We start from the raw sequence: 24,083 nt of genomic DNA on the forward strand, positions 1-24,083 counted from the left end.
TATCTTATTCATTTTGTATGTTAAACAAACCCTGCATTTCTGGAATAAACTCCATTTGGTCCAGGGTCTACTTTTACCTTTCCTTTTCTAAGCTCCATGAAGACCTTTGCTTTCCACTGACACTGTCTTTCCTCAGACTGTATGGTAGAAAATGTCAATCATCTTGGGGCTTTCTTGTGGCAAATCACATCTCAATCCCATTCTTTTTGCCTTAATTATATTTGTGGGTTTCCAAATCTCCCTAAATCTCTTATTCAAAGATGGTCTCTTGGGTTGTTTCTGAAAATGGTTAATGACTTCCTTTTGAGCTGACTTTTCACTCTCTGAGTGATTTTGCTTTCAGAGTACTTTAATTTCCAAATCAGGGTGGTACACTTCTACCTTATAGGCTGGATAAAGGCATGCCATGCTTAAACTAAATCACAGGTGGCGTAGCAGTACTTTCTAAAACATTCCACTCCCTTAGTGTGATGAAATACTCTGCCTTCTGGAATTTTTCCCTGCTCCTTTGTCCTTAATTGTATTCCCAGAGAGAGTTGTGTGACTCACCTGTGTGAGCTACAGAAAATCTATGCATCTCTTTTTAGTAAATTTCTGTTTTGACTTGTGCATTCTAGTCAGGTAAATTCCTGTTTGTTAGTAAGAGTGGTTATTTTCAGAAAGGCTAAACCCAAATCTGAACTGGTCCTGGCTTGTTTTAGTTTCTTAAAAAATGAAATCTGGAATCTGTCACTTATGCTTGTTATTTATCATAATAGTTGTGGCTTTGTTATTTCCATCAGTACTCTTATTTTTGCCCGTAGGTCCTCATGACCTACATAATTCCCCTACTCCTTTCTCCTTATTTTCCCACCGCCATCCTACTTCCCTGAAAAACTTGAGATTTGTTTGGTGTACTGTCCCTCTGGGAGGACTGGCTAAGGAAAGGACTGAATAAGCTGCATGATTGTAAAATTACTCTTAGAATTCAGCAATGACCTTTAAGGGTCTACAGATGTTAATTTGAGAAATGTTACTTTAAATTGGTTTTCCTTTGTCTACCTTCATATCAAATATTTCTGTCCTTTGAGTCCCAAACCTTTCCAAGTGTCAGTGCCCAGTGGGAATAAACAGTCTTTTTAACATTCAGACCTGAATTTCGTGGCCTGTGTTACTTACTGCAGTCCCTGGAAGATTTGAGGGGCCCCTTCCAGTGCTCACACTCACCTCTAGTATCTGGGGATACTCAGGGGGCACCTCACATGCCCTCATGGCAGCTTGTCAGTGCTTCTTTAGGCAGCTACTTCCTTGGCAGCCTCCATAGCTCCATGCCCAGGCTCAGAACGCTGCCCCACCTTTCATGGCATGTGCTGAGCGCCTGCCTTTAGGCCCCTCCCAAGGTTTCAGTGGCCCACTGTGTTCCCTGTGCCTGCCTGTCTCTAGGCTTCTGCTCAACCTGCAGCATTGGCAGGTCCCTGCTCCACTGAAGCCACTCAACTCCAGTCCACAGCTTGATGCTCTGCCTTCTGAGCTGACAGACTCATCTTATTTTTAGCCATTTGGAAGCAGGTCTCCTCTTCTGTACTCTACTTGTCTCAAAAGGGCCCCACATTAGTATTGCTTGGGCCCCAAGAGTTCAGTAGGTCAGATTTTAGTTTATATATAGTTCTTTTGAGGTGTAGTTTAAGGAACTGCCACCATATTTACCCAGAACCAGCATTCTCCTCTTACAATACAACCCTTGTTCTGAGTTATCTAACTCTGAGGTCCCCAACATTTTTGGCACCAGGGAACAGTTTCATGGAAGACAATTTTTCCACAGACTGGCCAAGGGGATGGTTTCAGGATGATTCAAGTGCATCACATTAATTGTGCACTTTATTTCTACTATTATTACATTGTAATATATAATTATACAGTTCACCATACTGTAGAATCAGTGGGATACCTGAGCTTGTTTTCCTGCAACTAGACGGTCCCATCTGGCAGTGATGGGAGACAGTGACAGATCATCAGGCATTAGATTCTCATAAGGAGTGTACAACCTAGATCCCTCGCATATGCAGTTCACAATAGGGTTCCTACTCCTATGAGAATCTAAGGCTACTACTGATCTGAAAGGAGGTCGAGCTCAGGCAGTAATGCAAGCAATGGGGAGTGGCTGTAAATACAGATGAAGCTTTTTTAGCTTGCCTGCCACTCACCTCCTTCTGTGCAGCCTGGAGATTGGGAACCCCTGATCTAACTCATGGTATTAATGTTACTGTTTTTCATGCACCTAATGGTTCTTTAAAACTTGTCTTCTGTTGTACCTTCCCCCTTCACCAGTTCTCCAATCATACCTAGACCCCCAACCTTGGGTACTCTGCTTTTTTTCTAAGAGGATGATTATTAGAGGCACTCAGTTAATGAATGCAGCTACCATTTATTGAGCATATTAGGTCAAATACTTGAAAATGTTATTTCATTTAATCCTCACAATGACTCTAGGGAATCGGTGAGGATATATGCAGTACTTATAGAACACAGAACCAAGCTGAGAACAGGAGTGTCCATCAGATTGCTATCTCTCCCCTGTGAACTTAGTATGTGAAGTTAAGACATGCATATTTATAATCGGTTACTAAATTATCTAATTCTAAGGCTAATTATCTTAATCTTAGACTAATTCTAAGCCAAGGAATTAAAATGATAACTTTGTGCTGAGAAAGTTGCTCTGCAACTATAGGATGACATTATATTGGGTGCTTCCCTGGGTTTCTCTGGAACTGGAACTATTTTCAGGTTGTTGAATGAATTATAAAGCTTTATTAAAGCGTGTGTTGGTTGTCTCTACAAATGGATATTAAATTTGATTAAATCAAACACTGACTGAACATGTGTGGCTAAGACCAAGGAAGCCTCAGAGAGAAACATCATATATTTTATTTTTTGCCTCTATGACAAGTTCGTATCTTTTATTATTCTCAGTGTTTTCAATCTTCTTTTATTTATATCTTTTATCTCCAATTCCATCACTTTGATAAACAAAGGTTCCAAAATATGATATACTTCTAGAAAACGATGAAATGGATATTCAATGTACTAAAACTAAGCAAGCAAAATACATTTAACAGTTTATTTAATTTAAATTTTCATTATCCCACTAATAGTATTTTATAGAGAATATAGTAGAGTATAGTTATTTCTTATAGGAGATGAACAACTAAAAGAGGCATAATTTTTTATTTTAAAAGAAAAACATGGTGCAAAAATAGTTATTAATGAAAGAGAAAATTATGAAAAAACTGTTGTTTATTGATAGCATTAAAATGCGTGTGTATATGTGTGTTTTGTTAAGACATTTCATAAAGGCAATTACACCTTGAATTCAGAGTACTTTATGTAATGTAGCCTAAGAAGATCTCTTAAAAAACTACTAAATGATAACCATTTTCAATTTTAAAAAGACTTATCCCAATTTGTATCTCCAGTAGCTTGTTCTGAGGGGAGAAAAAAAAAAGAAAGTAAAGACAAGGGCTTCAGAATTACCCATATTGGAGAACCTTCCTTGCATGGTCATTAATATTTTCTGGCTACATTTGCCATCACCCACACCCTCATTCTTACCCTTGTCTCCATCTTCTAATTAATCATCTAGCAAAGCAGGGCATCCTGGCTTTGGCACGTTGTCCACTTTTTCCTCCAATTCTCTCATGTCAAGCAGGCGGGGCCCCTTCTGCTGAGTATTTGCTTCCACTAGTACCAGCCCCCAAAGGGAAGAAGGGGAACCATCAGGACAGCAGTGTGTGAACTCTGCAAGGATATTGTGGGAAGAGAACTTTCAGACAACACTTCTACCCAAGTGAGCATAAAAGAGCAACATTTCTAGAAAATGTCAGTATGGATATGGAAGTTTTTGCTGCCAAGAACAGATTCCTTGACATGCTGAGACCCCTACCTCAAAACAACCTCAATTTCCCCATCCCTAGGACTCATGATATTGAGATAAAACTTCACACATATGTGCATAGTAGCAGTCCCCATCTGGTTTAAAGAGTGACAGACAGGGCTATTGAATGAGAACTGAGCAGAACATTTCCCCAACCCAGTTCTCAGGTGTATTAACTTAACTCTCAGGCAGTTAGGTTCACATGGATCAGTGCAAATCCATGACTGTATCTGGAAAAGCAACTTAAGATGTTTAGTACCAAGGGGCAGAAAGTAGCACCTCTCATTTTATACAAAAGAAGGGACAAAGCCAAGGTGAGCTCTAGAAGAGACTATCACTATAGAACAGGGTTTAAGACTGAGGATTTTGGTGTGAGAGGTGCTCAGGTTCAAATTCCACTTTTGTAATTTACAGACTCAGTTACTCTTGGCAAATCCCTTAAGCTTTTTGAGGCTCAGTTTCTAAAGAATAGGGGAAACATTTAAATATGATCTATGATAAGATGCATGTACTGTTTGTTTATTGTTTATTTGCTGCAACCAGCATTATGCAAAACATATTATATATCTGATCATATTTAGTCAGGGACTGAAATATGCTTTGCATAATGCTGGTTATAGCAGATAATCAATAAATGGTGGCTTGTGTCGTTATTACGTCTTTAACTGGGCATTTATAAGATGGTATAGCATAGTGATTAAGAGCATGCATTCCAAATCTAGGTTGCTTGGATTCAAATATTTTCTCCTTGACCAAACTCTAGCCAGTCTTCTCTGACCTCTCTTTTCAACTGGGCCTCAACTTCGGCCTATAAAGACTTAAAAGGGCAGGGCACAATGGCTCACACCTGTAATCCCAGCACTTTGGGAGGCTGAAGTGGGTGGATTGCTTCCTTCCTGGAGTATGAAACCAGCCTGGGCAACATGGGTAAAACCCCATCTCTGCAAAAAATACGAAAATTCATGAGGTTTGGTGGTGCATGCCTGTTGTCTCAGCTACTTGGGAGGTTGAGGTGGGATGATCATTTGAGCCCAGGAGGCGGAGGTTGCAGTGAGCTGAGATAGCACCACTGCACTCCAGCCTGGGCAACAGAGTGAGACCCTGTCAAAAAAAAAAAAAAAGACTTGAACAAAACACTAACACCATTTTTAGTAACTCAAGTCTGCATCCCTAAGATGACCCTGACCTTACCCCTCTTCAAGTGCCTGTCCGACAAAACTCAAGGCTACCAAAAGAATTTACTGTTTGTTCCAGCCGATGCCTGAAGATAGGACTTGTCCTCCAGCCTCTGTGGGAGAGTAGAAGCCTAACTTCCATAAATACCAGTTAATAAACTCAGACGGATTTCACATGGACCAAACCTCCTTCTCACTTTTTGTAATTTTTCACTTCTCCGACTCTCCTGAGCCTCCACTCACTCCCCACTGGATTTCCTCCTCTCCCTTTAAAATGCCCAGTAACTGAGGTGGAGCAGGATAGCGGAAGGGACATCAAAATGAAAAACTCTCCACACAAAAAATGCATCTACATAAGAACAAAAATCAGGTGAGTGATCACAGTACCTAGTTTAAAGCTCATATCATTGAAAGAAGCAGTGAAGAGAGTAGAAAAGACAGTCTTGAATTGCTAATGCCATCCCTGTCCCATCCTCTGGCAGCAGCCTCATGGTACAGACAGAGAATCTGTACATTTGGGGGTAGAAGAGTGCAGTGATTGTGGAACTTTGCATTGGAACTCAGTGCTTCCTGTCACAGTGGAAATCAATGCAGTGCAGAATTCAGCTGCCGCCTGTGGAAGGAGCATTTACAGCTCTAGACAGAGGGGAATTGCCCATGCCAGCACTCAGAACCTGAGTTCCAGCAAGCTCTACTACCTTAGGCTAAAGTGCTCTGGGACCCTAAATAAACTTGAAAGGCAGTCTACACAACAAGGACTGCAGTTTCTGGGCAAGTCCTGGAGCTGGGCTGAGCTCAGGGCCAGGGAACTTGGGGGACATACAATTCAATGATACATCAGCTGGAATAGCCAAGGGAGTGCTTGTGCCACCCCTCCCCCAACCTCAGGCAGTGCAGCTCACAGCTCCAGGAGAGACTCCTTACCTCTGCTTGAGGAGATGAGAAGGAAGGATAAAGATAACTTTGTCTCACAACATATATATCAGCACAGCTATGATAGGATAGGGTACTAGGGAGAGTTGTGAGGCCCCCATTCCAGGGCCTAGCTCCTGACCAACATTTCTAGACATACCCTGGGCCAGAAGGGTACCTGCTGCCTTGAAGGGAAGGACCCAATCCTTAAAGGATTCATCAACTGCTGACTAAAGAGATTTTGGGCCTTGAATTATCAACAGTGGTAGCCAGGCAGCACTTGCCATGGACACTGGGTAAGGCTCAAAGCCGTGTTAGCTTCAAGTGTGACTCAATACATTCCCAGCCATAATGACAGGATCAAATTCACACATAACAATATTAACCTTAAATGTAAATGGGCTAAATGCTCCAATTAAAAAACACAGACTGGCAAATTGGATAAAGAGTCAAGACCCATCAGTGTACTGTATTCAGGAGACCCATCTCACGTGCAGAGACACACATAGGCTCAGAATAAAGGGATGGAGGAAGATCTACCAAGCAAATGGAAAACAAAAAAAAAGCCAGGGTTGCAATCCTAGTCTCTGATAAAACAGACTTTAAACCAATAAAGATAAAAAAAGACAAAGAAGGCCATTACATAATGGAAAAGGAATCAATTCAACAAGAAGAGCTAACTATCCTAAATATATATGCACCCAATACAGGAGCACCCAGATTCATAAAGCAAGTCCTTAGAGACCTATAAAGAGACTTAGATTCCCACACAATAATAATGGGATATTTTAACACCCCACTATCAACATTAGACAAATCAACGAGACAGAAAGTTAACAAGGATATGCAGGAATTGAACTCAGCTCTGCACCATGCAGACCTAATAGACATCTACAGAACTCTCCACCCCAAATCAAGAGAATATACATTCTTCTCAGCACCACATTGCACTTATTCCAAAATTGACCACATGGTTGGAAGTAAAGCACTCCTCAGCAAATGTAAAAGAACAGAAATTATAACAAACTGTCTCTCAGACCACAGTGCAATCAAACTAGAACTCAGGATTAAGAAACTCACTAAAAACCGCTCAACTACATGGAAACTGAACAACCTGCTCCTGAATGACTGCTGGGTACTTAACGAAATGAAGGCAGAAATAAAGATGTTCTTTGAAACCAATGAGAACAAACACACAACATACAAGAATGTCAGGGACACATTTAAAGCAGTGTGTAGAGGGAAATTTGTAACACTAAATGCCCACAAGAGAGAGCAGGAAAGATCTAAAATTGACACCCTAACAACACAATTAAAAGAACTAGAGAAGCAAGAGCAAACACATTCAAAAGCTAGCAGAAGGCAAGAAATAACTAAGATCAGAGCAGGACTGAAGGAGATAGAGACACAAAAAAACTTTTCAAATAATCAATGAATCCAGGAGCTGGTGTTTTGGAAAGATCAACAAAACTGATAGACTGCTAGCAAGACTAATAAAGAAGAAAAGAGAGAAGAATCAAATAGATGCAATAAAAAAATGATAAAGGGAATATGACCACTGATCCCCCAGAAACAAAAACTACCATCAGAGAATACTGTAAACACCTCTACACAAATAAACCAGAAAATCTAGAAGAAATGGATAAATTCCTGGACACATACACCCTCCCAAGACTAAACCGAGAAGTTGAATCTCCGAATAGACCAATAACAGGCTCTGAAATTGAGGCAATAATTAACAGCTTACCAACCAAAAAAAGTCCAGGACCAGATGGATTCACAGCCGAATTCTACTAGAGGTACAAGGAGGAGCTGGTACCATTCCTTCTGAAACTATTCCAATCAATAGAAAAAGAGGGAATCCTCCCTAACTCATTTTATGAGGCCACCATCATCCTGATACCAAAGCCTGGCAGAGACACAACAAAAAAAAGAGAATTTTAGACCAATATCCCTGATGAACTTCGATGCAAAAATCCTCAATAAAATACTGGCAAACTTAATCCAGCAGCACATCAAAAAGCTTATCCACCATGATCAAGTGGGCTTCATCCCTGGGATGCAAGACTGGTTCAACATGCGCAAATCAATAAACGTAATCCAGCATATAAACAGAACCAAAGACAAAAACCACATGATTATCTCAATAGATGCAGAAAAGGCCTTCGAAAAAAATTCAACAGGCCTTCATCTTAAAAACTCTCAATAAACTAGGTATTGATGGGACGTATATCACAATAATAAGAGCTATTTATGACAAACCCACAGCCAGTATCATATTGAATGAGCAAAAACTGGAAGCATTCCCTCTGAAAACTGGCACAAGACAGAGATGCCCCTTCTCACCACTCCTATTCAACATAGTACTGGAAGTTCTGGCCAGGGCAATCAGGTAGGAGAAAGAAATAAATGGTATTCGATTAGGAAAAGAGGAAGTCAAATTGTCCCTGTTTGCAGATGACATGATTGTATATCTAGAAAACCCCATCATCTCAGCCCAAAATCTTAAGCTGATAAGCAACTTCGGCAAAGTCAGGATACAAAATTAACGTGCAAAAATCACAAGCATCCTTATACACAAATAACAGACAAACAGAGAGCCAAATCATGAGTGAACTCCCATTCACAATTGCTTCAAATAGAACAAAATACCTAGGAATCCAACTTACAAGGGATGTGAAGGACCTCTTCAAGGAGAACTACAAACCATTGCTCACGGAAATAAAAGAGGACACAAATAAATGGAAGACCATTCCATGCTCATGGATAGGAAGAATCAATATTGTGAAAATGGTCATACTGCCCAAGGTAATTTATAGATTCAATGCCATCCCCATCAAGCTACCAATGACTTTCTTCACAGAATTGGAAAAAACTACTTTAACATTCATATGGAACCAAAAAAAAAGCCCGCATAGCCAAGTCAGTCCTAAGCCAAAAGAACAAAGCTGGAGGCATCATGCTACCTGACTTCAAACTATACTGCAAGGCTACAGTAACCAAAACAGCATGGTACTGGTACCAAAACAGGTATCTAGACCAATGGAACAGAACAGAGCTCCCAGAAATAACACCACACATCTACAACCATCTGATCTTTGACAAATCTGACAAAAACAAGAAATGGGGAAAGGATTCCCTATTTAATAAATGGTGCTGGGAAAACTGGCTAGCCATAAGTAGAAAGCTAAAACTGGATCCCTTCCTTATACCCTATGCAAAAATTAATTCAAGATGGATTAGAGACTTAAATATTAGACCCAAAACTATAAAAACCCCAGAAGAAAACCTAGGAAATACCATTCAGGACATAGGCATGGGCAAGGACTTTATGACTAAAACACCAAAAGTAATGGCAACAAAAGCCAAAATTGACAAATGGGATCTAATTAAACTAAAGAGCTTCTGCACAGCAAAAGAAACTACCATCAGAGTAAACAGACAACCTACAGAATGGGAGAAAATTTTTACAATCTACCCATCTGACAAAGGGCTAATATCCAGAATTGACAAAGAACTTAAACAAATTTACAAGAAAAAATCAAACAACCCCATCAAAAAGTGGGCAAAGGATATGAACAGGCACTTCTCAAGAGAAGACATTTATGCAGCTAAGAGACACATAAAAAAATGCTCATCATCACTGGCCATCACAGAAATGCAAATCAAAACCACAATGAGATACCATCTCACACTAGTTAGAATGGCGATCATTAAAAAGTCAGGAAACAACAGGTGCTGGAGAGGATGTGGAGAAATAGGAACACTTTTACACTGTTGGTGGGACTGTAAACTAGTTCAACCATTGTGGAAGACAGTATGGTGATTCCTCAAGGATCTAGAACTAGAAATACCATTTGACTCAGCCATACCATTACTGGGTATATACCCAAAGGACTATAAATCATGCTGCTATAAAGACACATGCATACGTATGTTTATTGCGGTACTATTCACAATAGCAAAAACTTGGAACCAACCCAAATGTCCGTCAATGATAGACTGGATTAAGAAAATGTGGCACATATACACATGGAATACTATGCAGCCATAAAAAAGGATAAGTTCATGTCCTTTGTAGGGACATGGATGAAGCTGTGGATGAAGCTGGAAACCATCATTCTCAGCAAACAATCGCAAGGACAAAAAACCAAACACCACATTTTCTCACTTATAGGTGGGAATTGAACAATGAGAATACTTGGACACAGGAAGGGGAATATCACACACTGGGGCCTGTTGTGTGGTGGTGGGGTGGGGGAGGGATAGCATTAGGAGATATACCTAATGTAAATGATGAGTTAATGGGTGCAGCACACCAACACGGCACATGTGTACATATGTAACAAACCTGCACATTGTACACATGTACCGTAGAACTTAAAGTATAATAATAATAAAAAAAATGCTAAAGAGAGTTCTTCAATCTCAAAATAAAGGATGTTGATAAGCAACAAAAAATTGTTTAAACATACAAAACTTGCTGGTAAGAGTAAATACATAGAAAAACAGAAAATTGTAATACTGTAATTGTAGTGTGTAAACTAGTCATATCTTGAGTAGAAAGACTAAAAGATGAATAATCAAAAATAATAACTACAACTTTTCAAGACAGAGATAGTACAATAAAATATAAATAGAAACAACACAAAATTAGAAAAAAGGGGGAACAAAGTCAAAATATAGAGATTTTTAAATTAGTTTTCTTTTTGTTAATTAATTAGTTTCTTTATGCAATCAATGTTAAATTCTTGTCAGTTTAAAATAATGAGTTATAAGATATTATTTGCAAGTCTCATGATAATCTCAAAAAAAAATACAACAGATACACAAAAAATCAAAAGCAAGAAGTTTATACCACCAGAGAAAAATCATCTTCACTAAAGGGAAGACAGGAAGGAAGAGAAGACTACAAAACAAGTAACAAAATAATAGCAGCAAGTCCTTACTTAATAATAACATTGAATATTAAGTGGACTAACCTCACCTATCAAAAGACATAGCATGGTTGAATGGATAAAAAATAAGACCCAGTGATTTGTTACCTACAAGATACACACTTCACCTATAAAACATACATAGACTAAAAATAAAGGGATGAAAAATGTTATCCCATGCAAATGAGAACCAAAAAAGAGCAGGAGTAGCTATGTTTACATCAGACAAAATAGATTTCAAGACAAAAACTATAAAAAGGGACAACGAAGGTCATTATAAAATGATAAAGGCATCAATTTAGCAAAAGATATAACAATTATAAATATACATGCACCCAACACTGGAGCACCCAGATGTATAAAGCAAATACTATTAGAACTAAAGAGAAAGATAGATCCCAATACAATAATACCTGGAGATTTCAACACCCCACTTTCAACATCGGATGGATCTTCCAGACAGAAAGTCAACAAAGAAACATCAGACTTAATTTTCACTATAGACCAAATGGACCTAATAGATATACAGAACGTTTCATCCAATGGCTGCAAAGAATACACATTCTTTTCTTCAACACATGGATTATCCTCAAGGACAGACTACATGTTAGGCCACAAAACAAGTCTCACAACATTAAAAAAAAAATTACATCAAATATCTTCTCTGACCACAGTGGAATAACACTAAAAATCAGTAACAAGAGGAATTTTAAGAACTATATAAACACATGGGAATTAAATAATATGCTCCTGAATGACCAGTGAGTTAATGAAGAAATTAAGAAGGAAATTGAAAATTTTCTTGAAAGAATTGATAGCAGAAACACAACATATCAAAACCTGATACGGGTTGTATCTGTGTCTCCACCCAAATCTCATGTTGAATTGTAATCCTCAATGTTGGAAGTGGAGCCCAGTGGGAGGTGATTGGCTCATGGGGGCAACAAAAGCACTACTAAGAGGAAAGCTTATGGTTATAAGTGCCTACATCAAAAAATTGGAAAAACTTCAATAAACAACCAACCCAATGATGCATCTCAAAGTACTGGAAAAGCAAGAGCAAACCAAACTCAAAATTAGAAGAAAAGGAATAATAAAGATCAGAGCAGAAAGAAATGAAATTGAAACGAAGAAAACAATACAAAAGATCAACAAAATGAAAATATTTTTTTGGCAAAGATAAATAAAACTGGCAAACCTCTAGCCAGACTAAGAAAAAAAGGGAAAAGACCAAAAATAAATGAAATCAGAGATGAAAAAGGAGACATTACAACCAATACTGCAGAAATTCAAAGGATCATTAGAGGCTACTATGAGTAACTATGTGCCAATAAATTGGAAACCCTAGAAGAAATGGATACATTCCTAGACACATACAACCTACCAAGATTGAACCATGAAGGAATTCAAAACCTGAACAGACCAATTACAAGTAACAAGATTGAAGCCATAATAAAAAGTATCTCAGCAAAGAAAAGCCTGTGATCCAATGGCTTCACTGCTGAATTTTACCAAACATTAAAAAAAAAAAACCAAAAACCTAATACCGTCTTACTCAAACTATGTCAAAAAATAGAGGAAGAGGGAATACTTTCAACCTCATTCTATCAGTTCAATATTAATTTGATCCCCAAATCAAAGCAACATCAAAAAAAGAAAACTACAAGCCAATATCTTTGATTAACATTGATGTGAAAATCCTCAACAAAATAGTAGCAAACAGAATTCAACAACACATTAGAAATATCATTCATCATGACCAAGTGGAATTTATCCCATGGATGCAAGGATGGTTTAACATATGTACATTGATCAATGTGATACACTATATCAACAGAATGAAGGACAAAAACCATATGACCATTTCAATTGATGCTGAAAAAGCATTTAATAAAATTCAACTTCATGATAAAAACTCTCAAAAAGTTTTGTATAGAAGGAACATACCTCAACACAATGAATATCATATATGACAGACCCACAGCTAGTATCACACTTAATGGAGAATAACTGAAAACCTTTCCTCTAAGATATGGAACATGACTAGGATGCCCACTTTCACCACTGTAATTTAATATATTACTGGAAGTTCTAGCTGGAGAAATCAGACAAGAGAAAGAAATAAAGGACCATCAAATTGGAAAGAGAGTAGTCAAATTATCCTGTTTGCAGATTATATGATCTTATATTTGAAAAAACTTAAAGACTCCATCAAAAAACTATTAGAACTGATATATTCAGTAAAGTGTCAGGATACAAAGTCAACATACAAAAATCAGTATGCCAACATATAAAAATCCATATGCCACAGCAAGCAATCTGAAAAAGAAATAAATAGCTACAAATAAAATTGCTTGCTGTTGGCGTATAGATTTTTGTTCTCATGATAGTGAATGAGTGAGTAATCATGAGAGCTGGTTGTTTTAAAAGTGGCACCTCCCCACTCCCTGCTCCTGCCATGTAAGACGTCTGCTTTGCTTTCTGCCATGAGTAAGAGCTCCCTCAGGCCTCCCCAGAAGCAGAGGTGCCCATGCTTGCTGTACAGGCTGCATAACTGTGAGGCAATTTAACTTCTTTTCTTTATAAATTACCCAATCTCAGGCATTTCTTTACAGAAATGTGAGAATGAACTAATACATGAACCCAGAAACAAATCCATACATCTAGAGTGAAATCATTTTTGACAAAGCTGCCAAGAACATTGTCGACAAAAGAACAGTCTCTTCAAAATAAATGGTGCTGGGAAAATTGGACATCAAAAATCAAATCAAAATGGATTACAGACTTAAATCTCAGATCTCAGACTATGAAAATACCACAAGAAAATGTTGGGGAAACTCTCCAAGACATTGGAATGGGGAAAGATTTCTTGAGTAATACTCCACAAACACAGGCATCTAAAGCAAAAATGGACAAATGGGGAGCACATCAAGTTAAAAGGCACAGTGGCTCACGCCTGTAATCCCAGCACTTTGGGAAGCCAAGGCTGACAGAGATCACCTGAGGTCAAGAGTTCAAGAACAGCCTGGCCAACATGGTGAAACCCTGTCTCTACTAAAATACAAAAATTAACCGGGTGTGGTGGCGGGCACCTGTAATCCCAGCTACTTGGGAGGCTGAGGCAGGAGAATTGCTTGAACCTGGGAGGCGGAGGTTGCAGTGAGCCGAGTTTGTGCCACTGCACTCCAGCCTGGGCAACAGAGCAAGACCCTGTGTCAAAAAAATAAAAATAAAAAAATAAAAAAAAAGCTTCCGCACAACAAAGGAAACAGTCAACAAAGTGAAGAGACGAGCTACAATATGGAAAAAATTTTTTGCAAACTATCTATCTGACAAGGGATTCATAACCCGATTATATAAGGAGCTCAAACAACTCTATGGGGAAAAAAAATCTGATTTTAAAATGGACATAAGATCTGAATAAACATTTCTCAAAAGAAGACATGCAAATGGCAAACAGGTATATGAAGATGTGCTCAACATCACTAATCATCAGAGAAATGCAGATCAAAACTACAATGAAATATCATCTCATCCCAGTTAAAATGGCTTTTATCTAAAAGACAGGCCACAAGTGCTGGCAAGGATGTGGAGAAAAGGGAACCCTCATATGCTGTTGGTGGGAGTGTATATTAGTACAACCACTATGGAGAACAGTTTGAAGGTTCCTCAAACAACTAAAAATAGAGCTACATATGATCCAGCAATCCCACTCTTAGGTATATGCCCAAAAGAAAGGAAATGAGTATATCAAAGAGATATTTGCACTCCCATGTTTATTGTAGCACTGTTCACAATAGCCAAAATTTGGAAGCAACCTGTGTCCATCAACAGATGAATGGCTAAGGAAGATATGGTACATACACGTAATGGAGTACTACATTCAGCCATAAAAAAAATGAGATCCTGTCATTTGCAACAACATGGATGGAACTGGAGGTCATTATGTTAAATAAGCCAGGCACAGAAACACAAACTTCATATGTTCTCATTTATTTATGGGAGCTAAAAAGTAAAACAATTGAACTCATGGAGATAGAAAGTAAAAGGATGGTTACCAGAGGCTGGGAAGGGCAGTAGAGGGGGCAGGGAGAGGAAGGAGTGACGGTTAATGAGTACAAACAATATAGTTAGATAGAATGAATAAGATGTAGTATTTGATAGCACCACAGGGTGACTACGGTGAACCATAATTTATTGTACATTTCAAAATAACTAAAAGAGTATAATTGGATTGTTTGTAACACAAAGAAAGACTAAATGCTTGAGGTGATGGGTACCCCATTTACCCTGATATGATTATTACTCACTGTACGCCTGTATCAAAACATCTCCTGTACACCCTAAATATATACCTCTACTATGTACCCACAAAAACTTAAAATTATAAAAATAAAGTAAAATAAAATAAAATGCTCAGTAAGCTTCATATAAATGGAAGTTGAGTTCACTTAATGCTGGGCTCTTCCCTATTGCAATAGCATATTACTGATTAAAGTCTGTTGTTTCTACCTTAAGTGGTGTCTGGCTTTGTTTATCTTTGACACTTCAAAGTCTGTTAGGCTGTGTGACTTGGGGACTTTACTTAACATCTCTGTGCCTCAGTTTCCTCACTTGTAAAATAGGAGATAAAAATAATACCCCCCCATAGGGTTGTTGTGAGCTCTGAATGAGTTAACATGTATAATGTACATAGAACAGTAGGTGTTACCTTAAGTTAAATTAGGTTTAGCTTAAATCTGCCTCTTGGTAAATTTGGTCTAAAGGTTTCTCCATATATAATGATGTAACCTAACTGGGTGTGGAAACAGACTGTAACTTACTCTTGTAATGAGTAGCCAAGTCTCAGCCCATCACAGAAGCCATACTTCAACCACTTGTAGGCGGCCACCTGTTCAAATCGTGTTCAAATAGGGCAAATGCATGGCTGTAACCAATCTGGCTGTTTCTGCCTGTCACTTCTGTTTTCTGTATCTCACTTTCCCTTTTCTGTCCATAGATCCTCTCTGACCACACAGAACTGCCAGAGTCACTCTGAACCTACTCTGGTTGAGGAACTGCCCGATTTGTGAACTGCTCAATTAAAATCTGTTAAAATTAATTCATCTAATGTTTTTCCTTAAACCCTAATTTTTTTGAGCTTTTGATTTATTTATTTTTATTTTTTGTTATTATTATTATACTTTAAGTTCTAGGGTACATGTGCACAACTTGCAGTTAACCCTAATTTTTATTAGCACTGCAAGCTCTTTAATGTTGAAACAAGAAACATATATGTATGTATTTATGTATACACATACACACACATCTATATCATGTATAGCAGAGTCAACTGGATTAAAAAAATAAACTTTTCATTGGGCCAGTTATTGACAAACAACAGAGTTCCTTGATACGAGAGCTTTGGATATTGACTTGGAACAGGATTGATTGATATGTAGGACCATAAATGTAAATGCATTTTAGGCCAGAAAGTAAATACTATTTGAGCAGTAAGTTCTTTCATAAAATACATACCTGGAAATTGCAAAGATCAGATTAAAATTTCAAACTGAACTAGATCCTCTGTGGGATTTGTGAAGTCTTGCCATGTCAATGACACCAAAGAGTGGCAGGTGAGGTAGTGGCGGTCAAATCTGTGCCTTTGACTGCCAGGCATCTCCCAGGGCCTACCTCCAGGAGAGCTCATGGGATGCAAAACTTCTGGGGTGCCATGCTGCTCCCTTGCTGGTTGTGAAACCAAATGAGAAAGATAGAAGATCAAGTTTTCTACCCTTTGCCCAGTCTAGAGTGATTCACTTTTGGATTCACTTTCCTGGGAGGCGGAAATTGCAGTGAGCTGAGATCATGCCACTGCACTCCATTTTGGGCGACAGAGTGAGACTCTGTCTCAAAAAATAAATAAATAAAAGAAATTACGACTCTAAGGGTGCACCCTCACAGGGCATTGTGTCGTTTTTTGTCCTGCTTTATTTTCTGTTAGTTCTTAGGACTGTTAGACAGTCTTAGTCCAGGCTCCTTATATAATAAGAACCCAAGCAAGGTTATGTGCTAATGTTTTATTGGGGGGTGCTATCCCAGTGAAAAAGGGCAGGGAGGCAGCTAATGCAGGAATGGAGATACAAGATGAGGCATTGGGAAGCTGGCCACTGCTTCCCCAGAAGACATTGCTGGTGGCTCAGCTCCCGTTCATCTACTGGTTCCTTCCCATCTCTGTCTCTTATGGATCTACATTCCTTCTTCAGAGTGTTGAATCCTTGAACCTTCCTGTTGTGTTATGTGGTCCCTTGGGGCAGCAGCTAGGGAAGCCATTCTGGACTTGGGCACAGGAATTGCAGCAGCTCCTCAACCTGTGAGGAATTAGGAAGAAGTTAGGGTTTTACTACCAAGGGGACTGTGCAGGGGTAACTCCCGGCATAGGCCTGGAAGGCAGGTGGGGCCAAGTGGATCTGGGGTCTGCACAAACTGGGTCCAGGACCCTGATAATGTATATTTACTGGTTTATTATTTTCTCTCTCATTTGGAAGCATAGAGATTACTTGTTTTGCTCATTGTTCACTATATCCGTAATCATAAGAACAGTATTTGGCATATGCAAGGCATTCAATAAATATTTGTTGAATGAATTTATTGAGTTGCTACTGTGTCAGGAATTGTGATAGCTGCTAGAAGACACAAGAATTCCGCCTCCCAGATGGAAAAATTAAGAAGAGAAGGGACTCTCTTGGTGCTGTTCCAAATGGAAGCAGTCTCTCTATTTTCAGACATTTGGCCTTTAGTTTACAAAAGACAGTGTGTTTCAGAATACAAGTACTCTTGATTTGACTTTGCCTGTCCTTTTGTCAGAAATGGGCCTTTAAAAAGGGATTAAATTGACTCTTTTTGCCAGCATTTGGTCTCTCTGTGCTTAATTTTCCGGATTCAGAAGATAAGCATGGCACCATGATACCTAACAAATGGATGTGCAGAAGAATACACTCCCTGACTGCGTGAGTGTGCTCAGGCTGCTGCAGCAGGCACCACAGACTAGGGGGCTTCCACAACAGGAATTTATTTTCCCTCAGTTCTGGGGGCCAGGAGTCCAGGGTCCAGGTGGCAATTGGGTTGTTTTTTTACGAGGCCTCTCTCCTTGGCTTGTAGTTGGCCACCCTCTCCCTATATCTTCACATGGTTTTCCTTATGTCTGAGTCCTAACTTCCGCTTCTTATAAGGATACCAGTCATACTGGACCAGGGCCCAACTCCATCACCTTATTTTAATTTAATTATCTCTCTTTTTTTTTTTTGAGACGGAGTCTCATTCTGTCACCCAAGTTGGAGTACAATGGCCTGGTCTCAGCCCACTGCAACCTCTACTTCCTGGGTTCAAGTGATTCTCCTGCCTCAGCCTCCTGAGTAGCTGGGACTACAGGTGCCTGCCACTGCACCTGGCTAATTTTTGTATTTTTAGTAGAGACAGGGTTTCACTATGTTGGCCATGCTGGTCTCGAACTCCTGACCTTGTGATCTGCCTGCCTCAGCCTCCCAAAGTGCTGGGATTACAGGCATGAGCCACCATGCCCGGCCTTTAATTATCTCTTTAAAGGCTCTATTTCTAAGCACAACTACAGTCTCAGATATTGGGGGTTAAGACTTCAATACATGAATTTTGGGGGGACAGGGGCTATTGGGGGTGGAAGATGATACATTTCAGTTCATAGCACTAACTCTAAAGAACTTGACTTTACAAAATGGTGATGTCCAGGCCCACTCCCTGCTGTCTCTTGCCTTCTGTGACTGCCTCCTTTTGCTCTTCTCCTTGGCCCCAGACCAAAACCAGCAAGGCAGTCAGAACAGGTCACAGAGGAATCCAGAAATCCAAGAAGAGGGTTTTGTACCAAGCAAATAAAAGAAACTATCATCCCTCTGAGGTTCCTTGTTTAAATTACCATGTTTATTTACATCAACACAAAATACAATAATAAACACGACAAAACCATTTTATCTTCAGGTAACATAACTCTTCAGTGAACAGAAGTACTACTGTTAATGTTTTGGCCTTTCCAAGGTCCCGCCTGGGGTCAAAACACTTTTCAGAGAAAGAGCAGATTCTTCTCTACCTTCCTAAAACACACACAAAGGTAACTTCTATTTTCTAAAATCCCATTCCAGTAATAATAAAAAAAAAACACAACAGTAAGTCCATGCAGAGGAGAGGATTGCTGTTGTGTCATCAGCGTTGCAACCTGTATGTTGCTGTAGATTTCCCCCAGGTTCTGTGCATCAGTCAGGAACATTAAGGGTATATTAGTCCTTTGGATTTTCAAGGTGATTGTTCAGTAATTCTTTCATCTAGCCGTGTACTCCGTAAAGGTCTGATTTACCTGAGTTATTTTAAAACCAGCAAAAAAAGAGTCTCCAAGTGATCGAATGTATATGGATCTATGTTGTAGAATTGAAGAAACTTATAGATTTTGCTGTGACAATTCAATGGACAACCACGAAGCCTCCACTACATAATGAACTATTCACCTAGTAAAAGCTTCACATTACAATTTAATCAAAGGTCATAAACATTGCGCAAAAGTACAATATCTCATCTGTATGCCAGTAGTTTAAATGCTATTTGCTTAGTCTCAAATACATTTTCAAACAAATGACAGTTATCGCTTAACTAACACAATCTTTCTATTATTTCACTGACAAAAGAGGCAGTTTCCTGCAGTGGAAAGAGAAGATGGCTTGGTGTTAGAAGATCTAGATTCTGAACCCAGCTCTACTCACTCTGAGCCTTAGTTTCCTTATGAGGATCAAGTGAGATGAAAGTGCTTTGTAAAGGAGTAATAACCATAAGAAATAATATTCTAGAGTCCATCTCTTCCATCAACTGATGGATCCCTAATTTGCACATATATTTTGCAAGTAAAATCTTACCTCTTAAAGTAAATGTATGATGCATATTCACCACATGCAGCTGAAATGTGCAAGTTGGGTTACACAGATGGGAAAAGAGTATGTATTAAAAAGCCTTTAAGACTTGTATACTTTTGATGTACTTGATTTAGAGCCATTTAAAATTTTATTGTGTTTGTGGCTCACGCCTGTAATCCCAGCACTTTGGGAGGCCGAGGCGGGCGGATCACAATGTCAGGAGATCGAGACCACGGTGAAACCCTGTCTCTAGTAAAAATACAAAAAATTAGCCGGGCGCGGTGGCAGGCGCCTGTAGTCCCAGCGACTCAGGAGGCTGAGGCAGGAGAATGGCGTGAACCCGGGAGGCGGAGCTTGCAGTGAGCCGAGATCGCGCCACTGCACTCCAGCCGGGAGACAGAGCGAGACTCCGTCTCAAAAAAAAAAAAAAAAAAAAAAAAAAAAAATTTATTGTGTTTAACACAGGTTCCTTTTATATTATAGGAGTGTTCTTTGAATAAGCTAACCATTTAAAGTATTTTTTTAAAGAAACTTTTGTGTGACAGTTACAGGGTTTAAAAGACTGCGCAACTGAGTGAAATGGATTGAGAAATATGGGGGAAGTAACAGTTTGAAAACTCAGGGTCAAAAAGGAAACTGAGTGTAGAATATTGTTTTTCAGGTAATTTAAAAATAAGCTAAATGATAGGGTTGTTATCTTTTTATTTTTATAGGTGACTTCTTAATTTATAAATTACTTATTCCTCATTTGTAAAACAAATAAAATATTTGTGTACTTAACGTTTAGGTGTGTATAAATTCACAAAAATTATTAACACTTAATGTTCAGTCTTATATTTGGAGTATCTTCAGAAGAATTGCAACTTCTTAGCTGAAGTAAAATCAGAATGTCATTTCTCAGAGATTTCAAAAAATTATCCTTCAAGAGAGGGCATATTTCCTACAAGTTTAGAATTAATTGGCAAGTATAGATATACAATGTGAGTATATGGGCTTTGTGACTTTGCTGAGACAAAGAACTCAGGTAGCTGCATTCCTGAAACAAATGAGCTTCTAATTTCAAACATTTTTCAAATGCAAATCAGGCCCCCATGAATCATTTTGATGATTTTTTTGAAGCATTAATGCAACAGAGTTAGTATTCCTCAAATGATCCCCAAAGTCACCTCTTTGCTAAGGATATTTCTCTTCTTGATTATTTTGAACCTGCCAACAGTCTCTCACCTTCATGTAGCGGATAACTTATCTGCAAATGTCCTATTATTGTCTTAAACCAACCTCATTTTGAAGCAACAAAGATAAAAAAATTATATAGTGCATTAACATTTCATACCAGTGAAACAGACTTTTTTCATGCATAAAGTAGTTCTATCCATCTGTGGAAAGGTCCACCTTTTGTTTTTCCCTGTGTTTATAAGTTACATTTTTAAAAGTACTCGTGGAGCCTCTGTAGAGTGGATTGGTTCCCTGAAAAAAAAAAAAAAAAGATTCAAGTGAAAATATGTACATTTTGTTATTATACTGTTTTAATACATAGTGCAAATGGAAGAGCAGAGTCAAGCTCAATCTTGGAAACTATTAGAACGATTTTGATTAATTTGGTATTTCATACATTTAGTGTTTTGCAATTTATACATTTTCATTTTGTTAAATATACAGAACATGTCCCATATGTATATTCTAAAAATCTTACCTCTTTTGGTAAAGCACAAATTTACAGATAGAAAACAAGGCTTCAGCTATTGTGCTCACTGCTGTTTTCCCAGCACTGAGTCCCTGGCCCAGAGCAGGTGCTCAGTATGTATGGAATGAGTGGCGCGAACAGTGATAGATGAACCAAAAGTGAAATCAAAGCCAAAAAAGTAAAAAACAGGAAAAGCGAAACTGGTAGAAACATAAAAAAATGAACGACACAGTATCTGCCTTTAACAAACGTGTTACTGATGAGAAGCATCAAACAAGGTCACAAATAAACATGCTGAGATCAGATCAGATCAGATCAAAACTCTGGGTAGCCAAAGAACCAGCTGTCTTTTGCTTACTATGTAAAACAGTGTGTAAGACAACCACAAGAGACTGTTATGGAGGACCCTGGGGTCATGAAAGAGTGGCAATCCAAAGGCAGGCCAGGAAATATGGCTTTGCCTTGGGGGCAGTGGGGAGGTTGGGTGTGGGACTTCTGGGTAGCTCAGCTGTGCTGCTTGGGCTGTAGATGTGCCTCCAGGTGTCAATAGCAGTGGTGCTGTGGTCAAAAGGACCAGAAGGTCCAGAAGGATCAAGCCTCTTTAGTTGTTCCAGGCAGGAGGAAGGTGTCTGGGTAAGGTACAGTTTCTTCTCTCCCACTTTCCAAGGCTGACCACACAGGCTATGGCAACAGACAGTCTGGGTCCAAAGCCAGCTCCACCACATGACTGTACTGAAGCCACTCTGAGCCTTGGTGTCCATATCTGTGCCTACCTTATCCAGGTGAAGTATTTTAGCACTGTGTGTAGCACATAGCAAATGCTCCGTAAATGCTGCCTCTTCTCATTAGTTCCTGTTTATAGCTTTTCTTCACATTTGGAATTTCCTTTTCTTTTAGGTTTTACAGAGGATTATTAAGATATTTTCCCCCAGGGCTTTGGTACACTTAACATTTCTAAGCCCATTACTGAGTATGTATGGAATCCAGGTACTGCCTCTGACCTTCTAAGTTAAAATCTTACACTTTGATCACCTCATTCAATGAATTATAGCTATGGTAACAATTTCTAGGGGTGGATTTGAAAAAGAACATGATTGTCTTTGCTTGCTCAGTACATTTCTTTCAGCTCTTAGAAGAACGGAATAAAACTGGAAACACTCCCTGGTCTTTCCCAGTCACTGGCCTCAGTGCCCTCATTGTGAGTGGGAATCACAGCTGCACCCGCTTCTGTGTTGTCCAGAGCCAGTGGCCTGACCTCTGGTAAGTGGCATGTTACCTTTGCTCTGTGCCTTTAAAGAGATACGCTATTTCTATCATAAAGCCAAACAGAAAAGAGGTTTCTTGGCTGATGGTGGATGATGGGTGAAAGCTAAGTTGGTATCGTGCTTCTATTCCTGAGAGCAGCCTGGTTAATTCTGAGGGACCTCCAGATCTTATCTAGTCCTGCTGCCCTAAGAATTTGAGATTTTGAAGGCAAAAGGCAGACTGATGTGAATTTAGATGTAGATGGAGTCTCATTTGCAAACAAAAATCATGCATGGAATTCTATTAAATTTGAGAGACTAGAATCTAGTTGGTTACAGGAGAATGAGGGACTCAATTGAAGAAGCAAGATGGAAAAAAGTAAGAGGTTTAGGCCAGCAATGACAGGGTAAGCCTGTCCTGGAGGAAGTTCTCGCTTCCTCCAGGAAGCTCCCACCTTTGTGAACAGAAAAGACACTTGGAAAGAGGACACAGGTTGTGAGCAGGGCCAGCTTAGAGCTCTGTAGCACCAGGTACTTGTTTGTAGGTGCACCCTATATCATGTCAAACATATTGCAATACACCCATATCCCACACTTGAGTGTGACTTGAGTTGCAACTGACAAGATAACACAATGTTATTTAGTAGATATTTAGTTGAATGTTTAATTTTTATGGCAGAATTTTCATTCTGTATTTTAAAGCAACATTCTGTATTTTAAAGCAACTTCATTCATTCAGGTCTGCAATATTTTGGGAGTCCCTTGCAAAACTGGTTTAGGGCCAAGACATTGCTTATAGGGAGTGATGGGTAAAGCAGACTTCACAGAGTAAGAGGGTAAGGTGGAAGTGTAAAAGTGGATGAAGAGCAAGTACATATTGCTGTTGTGTGTGGTAGGGTATTTTCTGGCCTTAGCTGAAGATCAGAGGTCAGGATAATGCACTCGCGTTGGGTTTTGTTCCAGGAGGCGGTGTGGAAATGTCCACACCGCCTCCTCTAGTGCTCTTCTGACTATAACCTCTCTACACAGACTTTCCAGGAGAAATGCAGGCTTGAGTCCTGCTCTATTTCAGGTGAGTGTGCAATCCACTGCTCAGAAAAGGTCAGTTTTCCCCTAACCATCTGGGGTGACCAGGCTGATTCCCCCAGGAGTCTGGGAGTGCTAATTTAGGCTTGGATTTTGCAAATGCAATGGCACATTTTTCAAGATTGAAAAAGTGGTAATAGGAAAACTCTGTCATGACCCACAGCTTCCTTAATGATCGACCAACTGCCAAACGCAGACCTGATTTGCTTAGCACAGTACAAAATCA

At 39.2% G+C, this 24,083-nt stretch overlaps 1 protein-coding gene across 16 annotated transcripts in view; it reads right to left on the reverse strand.

The window, feature by feature from the left end:
• Window positions 1-2,880: 2,880 nt before the first annotated feature.
• The window catches only part of ITGB6 (integrin subunit beta 6), a 161,956-nt gene continuing 140,753 nt past the window's right edge, over window positions 2,881-24,083 (reverse strand). For 8 of the 16 annotated variants that reach the window (XM_077957097.1, XM_015110231.3, XM_077957100.1 and 5 more), the window contains 2 exons: window positions 21,177-21,310; window positions 16,979-17,284 (listed from right to left, as the gene is read on the reverse strand). In XM_077957097.1, coding sequence (XP_077813223.1) covers window positions 21,212-21,310 — 99 coding nt within the window. In that variant the 3' untranslated portion in view covers window positions 16,979-17,284; window positions 21,177-21,211. Of the gene's footprint in view, window positions 3,775-16,978; window positions 17,285-18,844; window positions 21,311-24,083 lie in introns of those variants that run through there. The other 8 variants (XM_077957111.1, XM_015110234.3, XM_015110233.3 and 5 more) reach the window with 2 other exon arrangements.

The sequence above is a fragment of the Macaca mulatta genome, chromosome 12, assembly GCF_049350105.2.
Source record: "Macaca mulatta isolate MMU2019108-1 chromosome 12, T2T-MMU8v2.0, whole genome shotgun sequence".
NCBI classification, from domain to species: domain Eukaryota; kingdom Metazoa; phylum Chordata; class Mammalia; order Primates; family Cercopithecidae; genus Macaca; species Macaca mulatta.